Source organism: Rana temporaria, chromosome 7, assembly GCF_905171775.1.
Source record: "Rana temporaria chromosome 7, aRanTem1.1, whole genome shotgun sequence".
In the NCBI taxonomy this organism is placed as follows: Eukaryota; Metazoa; Chordata; class Amphibia; order Anura; family Ranidae; genus Rana; species Rana temporaria.
In genome coordinates this window covers 100,758,264-100,774,987 of record NC_053495.1, presented here as the reverse complement: position 1 = coordinate 100,774,987, position 16,724 = coordinate 100,758,264, and the positions used below count along the sequence as shown (strand labels likewise).

The window sequence follows — 16,724 nt, the reverse complement described above, 5'->3', positions numbered from 1 at the left end:
GTGTCCTTTGTAAATTACCCATTGTATATTTATTAAAGGTTTGCTGCCTAATAATCCCCACAGTATATCAAACAATAGGCATGTTTTCAAATGAAAGCAAAAGGCCTTTTATTCAGGCAAATGTCATCACAAAAAATAAAAAGAACGGCAGCACTAGAATAGATAGCAAACTATATGCAAACTTGCATTTCCAACATGGTGAAGGATAAACTTCCAAGCCTCAGGAGCCAAACACAAAAATATGAAGCAGCAGCACACAAACAAAGGAACCCAAACTGTGGTAGTACAAACAAGATGTCCTTTATGTGGAAGGAAATGGAAGGCAGAAAATCAACGTTTCCTCCTCTTTCCAGCCTTCCCTCCAGGCAGCCTTCCAGCGGATCGAACACGGGGTCTTGCAGGTGGGGTTGATGTGGCAGCAGGAGGATGGTGTTCCGCAAGCCGGGCTGGATCACATAGCCCAGTGTCTGGGGTCAGCAGGCCCCTCTGCATCCACCAAAGGACCTGGTTCATCAGGGCCTTTGCCAGTCTTCTCTGGTCCTCCTCCCCTTCATTTAAATCATGGGCCAATGAGGCACTGAAGGCCTCTGTGGGGTTGAGGGGGGCCCTCATGATGGCGCTTGCCTCCTGGATCATGCGGAGGCTTGCCTCCTCCACAGGCCTCAACTGCCTCCTTCGGCCTGATGGCCTCACCTGGGGGGGAGAAGACTGGCTGGTGGTGGTTCTCCTGGCCGGGTGGACCTGCTGCAGGCCACTGGGCCCAGCCTCCTCCTGGCTGCCACTGACCCCGGCCTCCTCCTGGCTGCCACTGACCCCGGCCTCCTCCTGGCTGCCACTGACCCCGGCCTCCTCCTGGCTGACAGACACCTGAGGATCTGCCACCTCCTGGCTGATCTCTTCTTCCTGTGTGGAAAAAAAAGGAATTTTTTTACAATTTCGCTAAATAAAACCACACTCATTTTCATGTTTTTCGTTTAGTATTTTCTGTTCATTATTACTTGAATACACTCTACTTCTGACCCCTGCAGTTGTCATCCCTGACACCTATTTGTCTGTACACCTTTTTGTTTGCTTTTTCCCAGCTTGGTTTTTTTTTTACAATATCTAATCATTAATCCACCAAGAATTATTTACGCCATAAATATAGAGGAAACTACTATACCTCCTCATCGAAGGGTGGCAGATCTGCATCTCTGTCAGCCAGGCCCTCTTCCTCCGACTCTGCAGGGCTGTGGTCATCTGGGGAATGTCCGCTGGAAGGTAGCATGGAGGAAAGGTTGGAAGAAAGACTGGACATCGTTTTCCTGCCTTCCATTTCGTCCCGCAAAAAAGCCATCTGTTTATAATACCACAGTTTGGGTTCCTTTGCTTGTCTTGCTGCTGCTCCCGATTTTTGGCTTTTATTAGCTTTGTATGCTCTCCTGTATGTGCTTCTGAGGTTGGCAAGTTTATCCTTCACCATGTTGGCAGTGCATCCTGGCACCCAAGTTTGCATATAATTTGCTAGCTCTTCTAGTGCTGCCGCTCGTACCTCTTTATTGCAATATAAAGAGTGCTTTGAATTCCACAGGATGGGCGTGTCCTGGTATTTTTGAAGTAAGGCCTCTATAGATTCCTTGCTTTGTAGGAGGTCCATTGTAATTTTTCCCAAATTATATTTCTTTTTGAGTCTAGATTACAAAAACATAAACCACAGAAAAATAAATATTCCAAAGGATCAGCGTTGACCTTGATCTAATATGTGTCTTCAAATTTATTACCTATATCTAATTACAAACACAGTCTCTCTTGTTTAAACAATGATTGGCAGCTCGGCCGCATTGCTTGTACCAAACATTGATTTGCTAGATGCAGAGCCATTGTTCACATTGCAGTAAATATTTTAAATATATAAAATTAAACAATGCTTACAAATGACAGTTTTCATCTAGGCACTCTTTCATGTGTAAATCTCATGCCCCTGACAATGGATGACATAAAAGACACTTCCTAATGACCTCTGTACAACCAACACTTGAACAATACTTTGCCTGATCTGAATACACCATTCAAAAACTTGTCAATGAGGTACAGCATTGTTCACATCTCTATTTTGTGAGGTGTCCAAAAGCATTTGGATACCAAAATAACATTGTGGTACCCCATAGACAGAATAGCTTAAAAAGGGTGCAACCAACAGCCCAAACCCCCATCCCATGTGTCTACATTTTCAAGGCCTCTGCTGATCACATTTTTAATTTCCTTACCTTCCTGTCTCTCGCTCCTCGTTTCTCACGCTCGCCTAATTACCGCGTAAGATGCGTAATCACGGCGTAAACCTTTTAAACACTCCGCGTATTTATGAAACCCCGCCCTCGTCACCTTTGCGAGGCCCCTAATCAATGAGTTTAGGAAATATGGCGTTAACTGTGTATGTTCTGGATGCGCTCGAAGATTCTCCGCGTAACCGACGTAAACACGTTGTTTGCATTCTCTACACTCCGCGTATGTATTAAACGCCGCCCTCTTCTCCGCCCATGGCGTAAGAATTCATCTTTTCCACGCCCATAATCTCTGTGGGAAAGGAAAGATGGCGATGTCACACGAGCGGGCACGATGCTCTCATGCCACAAGTGAAGGGACAGAGGCAGGGACGTCCCGATCAAGGAAAAGAAGATATAAAGCCACTAATATGCGGTTCCAGGAAATGGTGGAGTTAGTTTACATCATGCGAAAGAAGGACTATGATGGTGAATTAGGGCCATACAAGACCCCTAACCGCCGAAAGGGCACATATTATGGACAAGGTGGCGAGGAGAATGCAGAGGATGTTTGGGATCACCAGGTCCAAGGAACAGCTGAGGAAACGATGGTCAGACTTAAAATTGAGGGAGCCACATCAGATGAAGAAAATACTTAAAATTCTGCGTAAAAGTAAGTAAATATATATTGGGGTTGGGGGGGGGGGGGGTGATTGTCTGCAATAATGTGTTGCCATGTATATTTCACCATCTGCCTCCTTGGCCTGCTTGTAATTTTAAAGACATGTTGTCATTTATTTTTTAGGACATAAATAACTACATATTTACAAACAGTGTTCTTAGTAAACAACGTAACATCACATAGTTTATCAGAAAGGCTCGGTTATTCCAGGAACAACACACCTGGACATGGCTCACTGGCCAAAAACTTTGTTTGTAAACATTGTGTAAAAGCTAGTTCTAGAAAAAAAAAGTATGAGAATGGGAAAGGCAAACAGGATACATTCTAAAAACAGTGGTACTAAAGCAGATGTTTTCACATCTGCAATGCAGAGCACCTGTGTCTCCACAAATAAAAAATGGGTTTTGGTAGGGTCTCCCAGAAATACAGTTTAGGGGGGACATCCATGTGTGTCACTTTGCTAAAAAGGGGCAGGATCAGAGCTTGCCATATAGAAGTAATTGCTAAATGTAGGTTTGGTGAAAGATAAAAGTAACTAAATGAAAGCATCTTCTAAGCAATGTGTGCGATTTATGCTCTCCAATATCTGTGTGCTGATGAGTCTACATTTTTTTTGTTTTATTTCAGGGGAAAGAAGTCGCCAGCATTTGGAGGAGGCAGAGAGGGCCAGACAAGGCCAAAATCTGCCATCTCAACATGTGGAGGAGGAGGAGGATGTGGAAGGAGAAGAGGATGTGGAAGGAGAAGAGGATGTGGAAGGAGAAGAGGATGTGGAAGGAGAAGAGGATGTGGAAGGAGAAGAGGATGTGGAAGGAGAAGAGGATGTGGAAGGAGAGGAGGATGTGGAAGGAGAAGAGGATGTGGAAGGAGAGGAGGAAGGAAGAAAGGAGGAAGGAAGAGAGGAGGAAGAAGTAATTTTGGACTTAGAAGTCATAGCAGATGAAGGGCAAGTGGCGGAAGAACAATTTGGCGAATTGAAAGAAGGTGGATTGATGGATGAAGGAGGAGTCCAAGATGATGGGGAAGTGGTGGAAGAAGGAGGAGTGATTGAAGATGATGGGGAGGTGGTGGAAGAAGGAGGAGTGATAGAAGATGTCGAAGAGGTGGAAAGGAGAAGCCCATCAGGTCAGTGTCACCCTAGCTTGATTCAAAAAAACATATGTAGATAGGCCTCATCGAAAAATAATGTTGTAAATGCCTTTTTTTTTGTTGGTTTTAGGGGAGGAGGATGGTGTGCCAATATTTTCACGTGCAAGTGCTGCTATAATTATTCAGCAGGTAATGGAGTGCAGCACTGAAATGCACAATATGCGTGAAAGGATGTTTCTCATGGAACAGAATGTAACAAATGTGCTTTTGGAATGCAGCACGGAAATGGACAATATGCGGCAAAGAATGATGGTCATCGAATCTAATTTTAAGAACATTATTGACATGATGGGCCGTGTCAAAGACTGAAACACCCCCCGCCCATCCCCCGCCCCCACAAACATTTTTACAGTTTGAATAATGAATACGCCAAAATTTGAAGATACACACACAGTGTGCCAACATGTGCTATCTGCCATCACAGAATATCTAATGTCTGTGCTTTGTGGGTCCAACCCCCTCCTCCATCCTCAAGTAGTTGAGAGGAAGGGTTTGCTCCCACAAAACACAGACATTGATCACCCATGATGTCAGATAGCACATGTGGCCATTTGTCTGTTGAACCAATGACATTTGGCGAGTTTGCACTGAATGTGTGTATCTTCCAATTTTGGCGTGTTCCAGTGTGAAAGCACACCATGACTGACTGCTGTTGTGAGTTTTTATATTTTTGGAATAGGATTTTGTTACTTTTTGACCATGTTGAACATTTTGGGATACTATAAAGTTTAGACCATAAAGAATAAACAACGGTAAAAAATTTAAAATATATATATATAGAATTATAAATCTCTCTAATCACTGAATTTAGTGAAGTAGAGATTTGACTCCAAATTCTCACCTAAAAATTTAGTTTTAGAAAAACACACCAAAAACAAAAAAAATGTTAAAAAAATTATTGTTTTTTGTGCATAAAAAATATGCCCAAAAAAAAAATTAAGGCGCTAAACACCCCACCAAATATAATCTATATATATATATATATATATGTAAACAATAAATCTAACTATATTTGATAAAAAAAAAAGTGAACTTGTTAATAAATGTATAATCTGCATAATATTTTTGGTTGAATTACCTGAAAAAAAAAAAAAAAAAAAAAAAAATTTTTTTGACTCCTAAGTACAAAAGCAGGGAGTAATGAAAAAAATATAAAATAATTTTTGGGGTCATGAACAAGCAAAAATTAAAATACTTGACCTCAAAATTTACAAATGGAGTTGCTTATTATTTCTAGACTCAATACCCTGTTTGTAGATGAGTGAATACTGTGCAAAATGTGGTTAGTTACTAAAAGTGGAGAAATCAATTATGCATTACAATTGAAGAAGTTAGTTAGAGAACCAGGAAGACAGAGAAAAAGAGAAAAAGCATTAATGACAAACAACTGTATAAAGTCCAATGGTCTAATTATTTATTATTTGAGAGAATATTCCTTTCTTTGGGGGCCGAATTAGAAAGAAATATGATCTGGCATAGCAATGGCCCCCCGACCCATGAAGTACTCAACATATTTGTCGCGTACCTCACGAGCTGATTGGGGGGCCAAGCCAGCGCGACCAGTGTCCAGCCCGGGAAGGGGATCTGAGGGTAGTCTTGCCTCAGAACCGATGTCGGGTAGGTACGTCTGGGAGTGCCTGCGTAAAAAGTTGTGCAAAATGCAGCAGGCAAATACAACGGTGTCCAATTTATATTCCGCCAGATGTATCGATGTCCTGAACAGGCGGAACCGGTTGGTGAGTATCCCAAAGGCATTCTCGACTACCCTCCGAGCCCTGGCCAACCGAAAATTAAACACACTCCTCTCTGAGGTGAGGGTCCTCTGGGGAAAAGGCCGCATGAGGTGAGGACCAAGCCCGAAAGCCTCGTCCGCTAGGAACACAAACGGAAGTCCTTCCACATTATCTTCATCTGGTGGCAATGCCAGACCACCAGCTTGGAGACGATCATAGAAATCAGTCCGTGCGAACACTCCCCCATCAGACATCCGGCCGTTCTTCCCCACGTCCACATATAGAAACTCATACTGTGCCGACACCACCGCCATCAACACAATACTATGATAACCCTTGTAATTATAATAGTAGGACCCCGAGCGGGGTGGGGGCACAATGCGGACGTGTTTCCCATCTATTGCTCCACCGCAGTTTGGAAAATCACACCGCTGGGCAAATTGGGAAGCCACAGACTGCCATTCCTGTGGTGTGGAGGGTAGCTGTGGGGACAAACAAAAAAAGAGATTTAGTACTTTGTAACAAAAACATCCTACAAGCATCCTTGTGACAGTTCACAGTATTAAAATTGCATTAGAAAAATGTGCATGGAGAATTTGGGAAATGAAATATATAGGGCCACTTCATTAAGAGACTCCACAGCCCTCTGATGGGGACAATAAAAGTTTGAAGGGGGGGGGGGGGGGACACAAAAACCAAAAAGTCCTGTTTGAAAAAATGGCAAGGTGGGTTTGTCCCTAGGATAGCATGCTGGACAGGTTAATATTGGGTAAGGGACAAATATGCAGGTAGGCCAAGAATAAAACATGTAAAGCTGATATCAACATGCATAGGGAGAAAAGGTAACGTTAGTTAAACACACAGCATATCTGGGAAAATAAAAATAAAGTTAGTTGGCCACATTATTAGAGCCAGGAAACTTACCTTAATATACTCCTCATGCATAACTTTGATGATGGCAGCACACGTGTCCGGTATGATGACCCCAAGCGCCTGCGGAGAGATGCCTGTCGAGAACTTGAGGTCCTGCAGGCTCCTCCCAGTCGCCAGGTACCGCAACGTGGCAATAAGCCTCTGCTCGGCCGTGATGGCTTGGCGCATCACAGTGTCCTGCCTCGTGATATAGGGGGACAGAAGATCCAGCAGACGGTTGAATACGGGGTCCGTCATGCGGAGAAAATTCCTAAAGTCATTAGGATTATTCTCCTGGAGTTCCCTAAGCAGAGGCATATGTGAGAACTGGTCACGCTGGCGCAACCAATTCTTGGTCCAGAAACGCCTCCGCCCCCTGTTTCTGGCCAAAGTACTGGACAAATGAACATATCCAGCAGCCATCCCATAAACAGCACCAACTCGCGAAAATTGACGCTGCTGCTCCATCATGGCTTCAAACCGGCCGGCTGGTCAGTCAAGAACACACTGAAACAGAAAGCACTCGCAAATCCAGCACTACCTGCGACAAACGCGTGACAAACAGATACGAGCGCACAGGATGCAACTGCTAAAGCAGAAACAACCTGCTTGCCTATAGCCGAATGACAACTACGTTACCGCAAGCACACGCACTGAACCCGTGAATACACGCTGTCAAAGCCTGGAGACCGAGAAGCGCGAATCAGCTCTAACCAAACCTTCACTAACACGAGCAAACCCGTAACTAGCAAAAGAGGAACAGAGGGCGGCGCCATTAACTTTGGTCTTCCCCTTTATAGTGACGTCGTACGTAGTTTACGTGCACGCGTTCCGGTACGACGGGAATTTGGTCCGCTGGTGTGTACACGCCAGCGGAACAAAACACAAATCAGCCTTGTACGCCGGAAACTGTCGGGCAGACAGTTTCCAGCGCACAGATCCGGTCGTGAGTACAAGGCCTGAGAGTTTCAATTTGTATGCAATCAGGCAGGCCCTTGCACTACATGGTTTTGGTAAACCTGAAGAGAAAAACCTGCAGGAAAACTGATAGTGTGTATGATGCTTCAGAGGGGAAAAATGCCATCTACATTGATAGTCAGTGGTAGGAATATCCCTTGGGAATGTAGGCTATACAAGGTTAATAACATAATAAATAATAGACCAAACCAAGACCATCAAAGATGGTGATAAATTGGCCGTGGCACCTTTATTGGTATAATCTATAATACAAACATTAAGTATATTTAAATAATTATCTTTATTAAAATAACAATAAATACATATTTAATTTCAAATATATTTTTTCAAATCTTTCAAAAAATTCTCACTCAGTCATGAGACTCAAGTGATTGCCATAAATAAAATATCAACCAAGTCCCCCCTTGATTCAAGGGTGACAGACCACATAAAAGGTGCTGCGACAAGGGTGGGGGGGATGGGGAGCTCTTACCTGTAAGGTAAGATTTTTTGTGCCCTGACCCTCACACCTGTGGGCTTTATATACCCCTCTACAGCACGTGTATGAGTCATCAGTACACGTGTTTTTCCCGCCTGAACTCACATGTACTTCCCGCTCAAAAACACGTGCAAATCCCACCTAAAATCAAGTTTTCTTACCTCAAAAAACATGTGTTCCCTGAATCCCTATTTAAAACTCTATAACCTAGATTTTTTTTTTTTAATTATCTAATTCTTGTGATAGCCACAATCCCATGTAGTGGGCACTAATGATGCCCCCTTTTTCATTGAAATTGGTGGTCAGTGGAAAGATTATCAGACATCTACAAATATTCAGAGTGTATTGCTTAGTTGCAATCCAATCTAAAGTCCATTAGATAGCTGTTGTATCTTCCAGGGGTACCTAGATCACACTAATGCATGAACAGAACTATAGTTCCTTTAACAGATAAAACAGTTTTTATATAGTATGTAGTTCAAGTGTGTATGTAGCAATTTGCTTGCAAAAAAATGCTTGGACCTTGTGATGAAACATAAATACATATAGGTATAAAGTAAAAACTGTTTTCCAAATATATATATTCATTTTTCTTAAATAACATAATGAATATAGTTACGCTTACGTTAAAACGACAACAATTGAGATTTTTAGCTTCTGCTTAAAAATCTTCTCCGTTTGACTTTAATGAGATCAAGGAATGTATATTTTAACTATTGCACTGCATTTTTCACCAGAGAGATTGCCAAAATCTCCCAAAGATGAAGATGATAAACCCCAAAAAACAAAGACATCTAAGGTCATTGAAAACACAGAAGAAGAAACAGAACAGGATGAAAGTAAGAACATAATATTCTGTTGAAATGAAAAACTTTCAACTGACAAAATTATGTAAGCCTACAACGGAATCAAAAGCTAGGCATCCTCTGGGGTTTGCACATGGCAATGCACCTGTGCAGGGCATTTATATTGAACTTTTTAAAAAAAGCTTTTTTTTGTGCGTTTTACATGCGTTGCAATTGAACTTTAGGTAATGAGTGTTCATCAGCATGTGGCCAAGTAAACACCAAGGGCCAGATTCACAAAAGGGATACGACGGCGTATCTGCTGATACGCCGTCGTATCCCTGTTTCTATCTATGCGACTGATTCATAGAATCAGTTACGCATAGATATCCCTAAGATCCGACAGGTGTAATAGTTTTACACTGTCGGATCTTAGGATGCAGTACCGCGGCCGCCGCTGGGGGGATTTTGCGTCGTAAACCAGCGTCGGGTATGCAAATTAGCAGTAAGGGCGATCCACGAAATTGTTTCCCGTCGTTACGTCACCGCAAGTGTTAGTTAGCCGTCGCAAAGATAGGGCTGCTTTTACAAGGTGTAAAGGGTAAAAGTATACCTGTCTTTCCCGCGTCGCTTTCAAATTTTTTTTAAATATTTTTTTTTTACTCGTCGCGATTCACAAAACGTTGGCGCGTCGTAACTTCGCGCAAAGCATGTTGGGAAATTTGCGACTGGAGCATGCGCAGTACGTCCGGCGCGGGAGCGCGCCTAATTTAAATGGGACTCGCCCCATTCGATTGGGCACGCCTTGCGCCGGACGGGTTTAGGATACACCACCGCAAATTTCCAGGTAAGTGCTTTGTGGATCGGGCACTAACTTGGAAAAATTGCGGCGGTGTAACTTAAACCAGTTACGTTACGCTGCGCCCGGGCTATGTGAATCTGGCCCCAAGTTCCTTAAGCGCTAAAAGTTTATTACACTATAAAGGTGAACAACCACTGCAGAAGTCTGTAGAAAGCTGTAGGGTATTGAGAAGGATGCTGCATTCTTCTCAATATCCTACAGTTTTTTACAGACTTCTGCAGGGGCTATTCACCTTTATAGTGCAATAAACTTGTTTTTATTTTAGTCATTGATCTATATGTACTTTCTGACTTTACCCATAGAGCGCTGCCGTTTTGATATGTGGCCAAGTGCCCATGCAACCTTCTATATGTTGGCAAGACTATTAGGCCATTGAGATGGAGAGTCTTGGAACATATTGGCAATATAGCCCTCAAAAATAATAAACTGATACCATATCACTTGTGAGCATGCATGCAGGAGGCAGATGAATTTATAAAAAAAGGATTGGCACATAGGGAAGATGCCATTTTTTTTTTCATTTGAGCACATGCACACACACACACACACACTGATTGTTATTTTACCCCTGATCATGCCACATGGGGCGCAGTGAATGATGTTGGGTGCACTTATTAAGTTTTGCGCTTCTTTATTATGATTTTTATTATTGGAGAGCTACCTTGACCTTATAAAACATTGAGATAGAGCCATTTAGGTGCTTGACTAGAAAATACCGAATTTGTGAAAAATGTATTATGGGGGGCTATTCAGGCTGCTAGTGTGGTGGGATGCTCAGCCTTTAGGGGCAGTCACTGACACTGAATATGCATGATTTTTATGGCAGCCTGAATAAAAATAAGGATGGTGATTCTCTGTTACACTGGTTACATTAAGTGAGAATTTCTCATTAGGAAGGGGAGCAGCACTTTATTATTAGCCGATCTAATATTAGATACAGTGCCTTAAAAAAGTATTCAGACCCCCTTAACATGTTGTCATGTTACAACCAAATGTATTTTATTGGGATTTTTTTGTGATAGACCAATAGATAATTGTGAAGTGGAAGGAAAATAATAAATGGTTTTCAATTTTTTTTTTTACAAATAAATATGTGAAAAGTGTGAGGTGCATTTGTATTCAGCCCCCCAAGTTAATACTTTGTAGAACCACCTTTCACTGCAATTACAGCTGCAAGTCTTTTAGGGTATGTCTCTACCAGCTTTGAACATCTAGAGAGTGACATGTTTGCCCATTCTTCTTTGTAAAATAGCTCAAGCTCTGTCAGATTGGATGGAGTGCATCTGTGAACAGCAATTTTCAAGTCTTTTCAAGTATGGCACGCATGCACCTTAGACATCGGTGCTGTCATTTTTGCAAATAGCTCCTAAACCGTGTTGGTTTAGGAGATATTTGTTGCACATACAGGTAAGCCTTATGCCCCGTACACACCATCACTTTATGTGATGAAAAAAAATGACGTTTTTAAAAACGTCACTTTAATTGACCGTATGTGGGGGAAAACGTCGTTTTATGTCTTCTAAAAAACGACCAAAAAAAATTGAAGCATGCTTCAATTTTATGTGTCGTTTTTCAAAACGTCAACTTTTACTTCACAGAAATTGACCGTGTGTAGCAAAAACGTCGTTTAAAACGACGTTTTTTCATCCGCGCATGCCCAGAAGCTACTTATGAAGCGAGCTTCAATGGAAAAACGTGGTGAACGTAACCTCGCTTTGCTAGAACATTGTGAGAAAAACGATGGTGTGTAGGCAACTTCGTCTTTGAAAATTGAAGTTTCAAAAACGTCATTTTTTACTTCACAGAAAATGTCGTTTTTTTTCATCACATAAAGTGATGGTGTGTACGGGGCATAAATCTAGGCTTACCTGTAGGTATAAGTGGTCTGTAAGGGTTTACAACCACTTTAATGTAGTATCACTCCATCCGCTAGCAGATGTAACTGTCAGACTGCATCTTAAACTTTAAGAAGAGGTTAAGTTTTTTTTGTTTATTTTTATTTGAATGACCAGTGCATTCTGCATCTCAGACTTGTACACTAGACCTCACTGTAGTGTCAGGAGTATACTTGTAAAAAACAGCCTGGTGCATTTTGTGTCTAATGCCTCGTACACACAACCATTTTTATCGGCAAGAAAAAAACATTGTTTTTCTCTACGTGATTCCTCTCCAGCCTGACTAGCATACACACGTTCATGTAAAAAAAACGTACGACCAAAGCGCGGTGACGTACAACGCGTATGACGGGACTATAAAGGGGAAGTTCCTTTCAAATGGCGCCACCCTTTGGGCTATTTTTGGGCTGCATACTTGATTTTGAGCATGCGCATTTTTTTCTCCTCGGAAAAGCATACGCAAGACCATTTTTCGCGATGGGAAAAAGACTGACGTGAAACACGACAAGAAAAAAGAGAGCTGGTTTCAATTTTTGGCGGGCAGTTTTTTCGTCAAGAAAACTGCTAGGGAGCATACACATGAACAATATAAAAAATGGTGTGTACAAGGCATAAGACTTACACACTTCTTACCACATGGCAGGTTTATTTGGAATACTGGCAACAGAAAAGGTAGACATTTTGCTGCACTTTTCAGAAGATTATTGTTTTTCATTGTCTTTTATTGCAAAGGGTTTGCTGTACTGCAAGCACCTCACAATAAAGTGTTGGGTAATTTTGTACATCAAAGAAGAAGATACTATTGCCTATTATGGAAATGTTCTTTTAGTGGCGTCATATTTGATTGACTGCCAAATAAAAATAAATGACTTTTTATGTGAATATGAAAATGATTTATCGCTCCTGTAAAATCGACATAGATCTTTTAAGTAAATAAATAAATAAGTAAATCTCTGTGCATTCAAAAGTGTCCAGAAATATTAAAGTGCAAATGCTGAAGCTTCAAAAAATAAATAAATAAATAAATAAGTGAATAAATAAAGAAGGTCCAAGATGACAGACAGTCTCTAAGCCAGGTGAGTCTGGACAGGTGAACTTCTGTAACTCTATTTTCTTCCCTCTAGCAGTTAGTGGTCTATCCTCATAGGTAATGTAGTACCCTTACCTGCAGGGTGCTATATATATGCATATAGTTAGGACTCCACAATGAATATTCTTGCGTCCCCGACTGTGGATCACTCCTACTGCTCCGGCTGTTGGATCTCTCCAGGCTCCATGGTCCTCAGTGCGGGTGGAATGGGGACAGGGGGAGAGGAAAAAATGCCTCGGATAGTGTAATAAGTTTAAGCTTGCGCGTGTTTATTGTAGCAAAAAAATTGATAAATAGAGCAAAGCAAGCAAAGCAGGGATGCGCGCATGCAGTGTTGTATTTTTAAAACTCCCGGGGACGCGGCGTTCTATATACCGCCTGACGTCCAGTGGCCTCCGGCTTGTGTGGATGTAAATCTCGGTCTGACCGAGATTTACATCCACACAAGCCGGAGGCCACTGGACGTCAGGCGGTATATAGAACGCCGCGTCCCCGGGAGTTTTAAAAATACAACACTGCATGCGCGCATCCCTGCTTTGCTTGCTTTGCTCTATTTATCAATTTTTTTGCTACAATAAACACGCGCAAGCTTAAACTTATTACACTATCCGAGGCATTTTTTCCTCTCCCCCTGTCCCCATTCCACCCGCACTGAGGACCATGGAGCCTGGAGAGATCCAACAGCCGGAGCAGTAGGAGTGATCCACAGTCGGGGACGCAAGAATATTCATTGTGGAGTCCTAACTATATGCATATATATAGCACCCTGCAGGTAAGGGTACTACATTACCTATGAGGATAGACCACTAACTGCTAGAGGGAAGAAAATAGAGTTACAGAAGTTCACCTGTCCAGACTCACCTGGCTTAGAGACTGTCTGTCATCTTGGACCTTCTTTATTTATTCACTTATTTATTTATTTATTTATTTTTTGAAGCTTCAGCATTTGCACTTTAATATTTCTGGACACTTTTGAATGCACAGAGATTTACTTATTTATTTATTTATTTATTTATACCATTCCATGTTCACATCCTTGTGTTTAATTTTGGGTTCACCTTTTCCCAGTTGATAATTTTTCACATATCACAGTGCAGTCATTTATTATATTTGTGCACGTATTATTGGAATCATCCTCTGTTATGGTCACGATCACACATTTGAAGCGCTTATCACTTGTTTATAGATATTTGATTTTTTTGTGTTATGTGAACACTCTTAGATATAGCTGCATCAGATTTCTATTTATGATCACCTACTTTATTATCATCACTGTATACTCGCAGTAGCGCATTGAAAACTTTATCACTTTTTATAGATCTTTTAAGGTAGATTGAGGGTTGAGACAATAATTAAGGTAAATGTATTGCCCTTTTGTACAGAAACAGATTCATAAAGTTACAGGGTATGCACAATCACATAAATGTAATATTGTTTATTTTAGATAATGAAGAGAACACATCCTTTAATAGCCTAAAAAATACAAGGAAACGTTCACCTGCAAATGCAAACAAGAGACCAAAGAAGCCAAATTCAAGAGAAAATGCAGATGGTAAAAATAACAGAGATACAACAAACATCCAGAGAACCTTGGTCTACCCATATACTATTATCTTATTGTCATTTTTGTACCTATTTGTAATAGGGGAAACTGATAATATGTAATTGTTATTGGGATCTGTTTGTTTGTATCGCAAATACACATATTACTGCTTTAATATTGAATACTTTAAGAGCTAGATTCATCACAGCTTTATCATATATGTGTGTCTAATTAGCAGATGGAAATGGTAATAATTATTGTTTGTTCTATTATTAATTATTTAATTATGTTTCTGTTTCAAACAAGATTCACCTCGGAAACCCTTGCCATCTGACAAAAGGAAAAAGAATCCCACTGATAATAAACCAAATAAGAAGAAAAAAGTAAATCCAGAGGACGATGCAGATGATGGTAGGTAAACACCTTTGTTTTGAAAGTAAACTTACATCTTTATAGCATTATCTTAGAGTATATCATTTTAATTGTTGTACCAAATAAAATAAAAATAAACATAAGGTTACTGTAAGAAAGTACAGTCATGCAAATCTTTACCTTATACCCTTGAGGTAAGAACTGCTGGTTTAAAACATTAGCAACTGTACCCCTTCTTGTGTACATCTGTTTAAGGCTTGTTTATTGATAAACAGCAACGTACTTGGGGGGCTGGAGAGGGAAGTCTGCCCTGGGTGCAGCCAAAAGCACTAACCTTGTAGTAATATTTCAGGTAGCCTCCTACAGGGATGGACTGACCATTGGGACTACAGGGAGTTTCCCGGTGGGTCGATGGCTCAATGGGCCTGCATCAGTGACAGCAGACCGCCGCCCCCCTCCGCTCCTCTGTCTCTCCCTTCCCGCAGCGCTCACCTCCTCTCCCTCCCCGCAGCGCTCACCTGGGGGAAACAGAGAAGCAGGGGGAGGACCAGAGGGGACGACAGAGGAGCATGGGGAAGTGGACAGACAGCTGACTCAACAGCATGGCCTGGGAGTTTCTCACTTCTGCCTAATCATGTCCCATAAGGGGGGGCACCAAACTGATTATTTTCCCCGGGTGAAATCAGGTCTAGCTTCCTCACTGGTACTGCCTATAAAAGTACCAGTACCAGCTGCTCTACTCTAATAAAGTAGAATGGCTAGTGGCTAGTGAAGGGGGAGAGGGGGCTTAGGTGGCCTGGGGGGGGGGGGGGGCGCTAGATGTCCGGTCGCCATTGGAGAGACCTGTCAAAATGGGCCAGTCTGGATGAAGTCCAGGTCCAAATTTTTGTCCCAGTCCAGCCCTGGCCTCCTACAGAGTTCAGATACAGCAGTGCAAACTGTGGGATTGATTTACTAAAGGCAAATAGACTAGAAGCTCTACTGATTTCTATCATCCAATGTACCAGCAAAAATTATGTTTTTTTATTTTCCTTGCATGTGATTGGGTATTTTTTTGAAAAGTTTTGGAGAAACTGCACTTGTACAGTGCAGTCTATTGACATTTAGCAAATTAACCCTTTTGTATTTTTGCGTATCTCTTTCTGGCTCCTTCGTGACTCTGATGTGTTATAAGACAAACCTAAAGCTTAAAAGGACTCTGGCTGGATCTCTGGTGAATTGTAAAGAGATATTTTTTGCTGAGGGGAGATTTTTTACTGGGGGACAGGTGCTGGGATTTTTGGCTGTATATTGTCTAATTATCTGTTTATTGTGTGCATATTGTCACAATTGCCAATTTTTTGCCTGCATATAGTCAGGGTCGCCCATTTGTTGACCGCATATTGTCACATACAGTTGTCGGTTTGTTTCTGAATATTGTCACAATTGCTTGTTTTTCAAAATGGGGTTGATTTACTAAAACTAGAGAGTGCAAAATCTGGTGCAGCTCTGCATAGAAACCAATCAGCTTTCAGTTTTTTTGTCAAATTGAACAAGTTGAAGTTATAAGCTGTTTGGCTACCATGCACAGCTACACCAGATTTTGAACTCTCCATATTGTCACTTTGCACTTTGTGGTCCACATGATGTCATGATTACAAAATTGTTGTCTCCAACTCCAAGTATGTAAATCACTGATGCCACTTGGGAGGCTGGCTTCTGTGTAACAGGGAATTGTGGCTCCTAAACTCATCCCACTGTAGTAATTATCCCCAAAAAAACAGGTCCATGATACTGTCTGCTTGATCATAGATTTATTGTCAAAGTAAAGGACACAAACAGTCAGACATCAAAACAGAAATTTTGATTTTCCATAAGGTTTAATATCCACCCACATGCCACGTGATTAGCCACTTAAGGACCAGCTGCCGCAGTTATACTGTGGCAATGTGTCTCGATCAGTGTGAATAGAAGAAAAGCCAATAACCAGCACTTCCTGGTTACGATGTGATCAGCTGTGATTGTA

At 41.6% G+C, this 16,724-nt stretch overlaps 1 protein-coding gene across 25 annotated transcripts in view; it reads left to right on the top strand.

The window, feature by feature from the left end:
* The window catches only part of PRG4 (proteoglycan 4), a 153,864-nt gene that overhangs the window by 89,001 nt on the left and 48,139 nt on the right, over positions 1–16,724 (top strand). For 24 of the 25 annotated variants that reach the window (XM_040359775.1, XM_040359764.1, XM_040359768.1 and 21 more), the window contains 3 exons: positions 8,910–9,011; positions 14,249–14,356; positions 14,654–14,758. In XM_040359775.1, coding sequence (XP_040215709.1) covers positions 8,910–9,011; positions 14,249–14,356; positions 14,654–14,758 — 315 coding nt within the window. The remainder of the gene's footprint in view (positions 1–8,909; positions 9,012–14,248; positions 14,357–14,653; positions 14,759–16,724) is intronic. The other variant, XM_040359769.1, reaches the window with a different exon arrangement.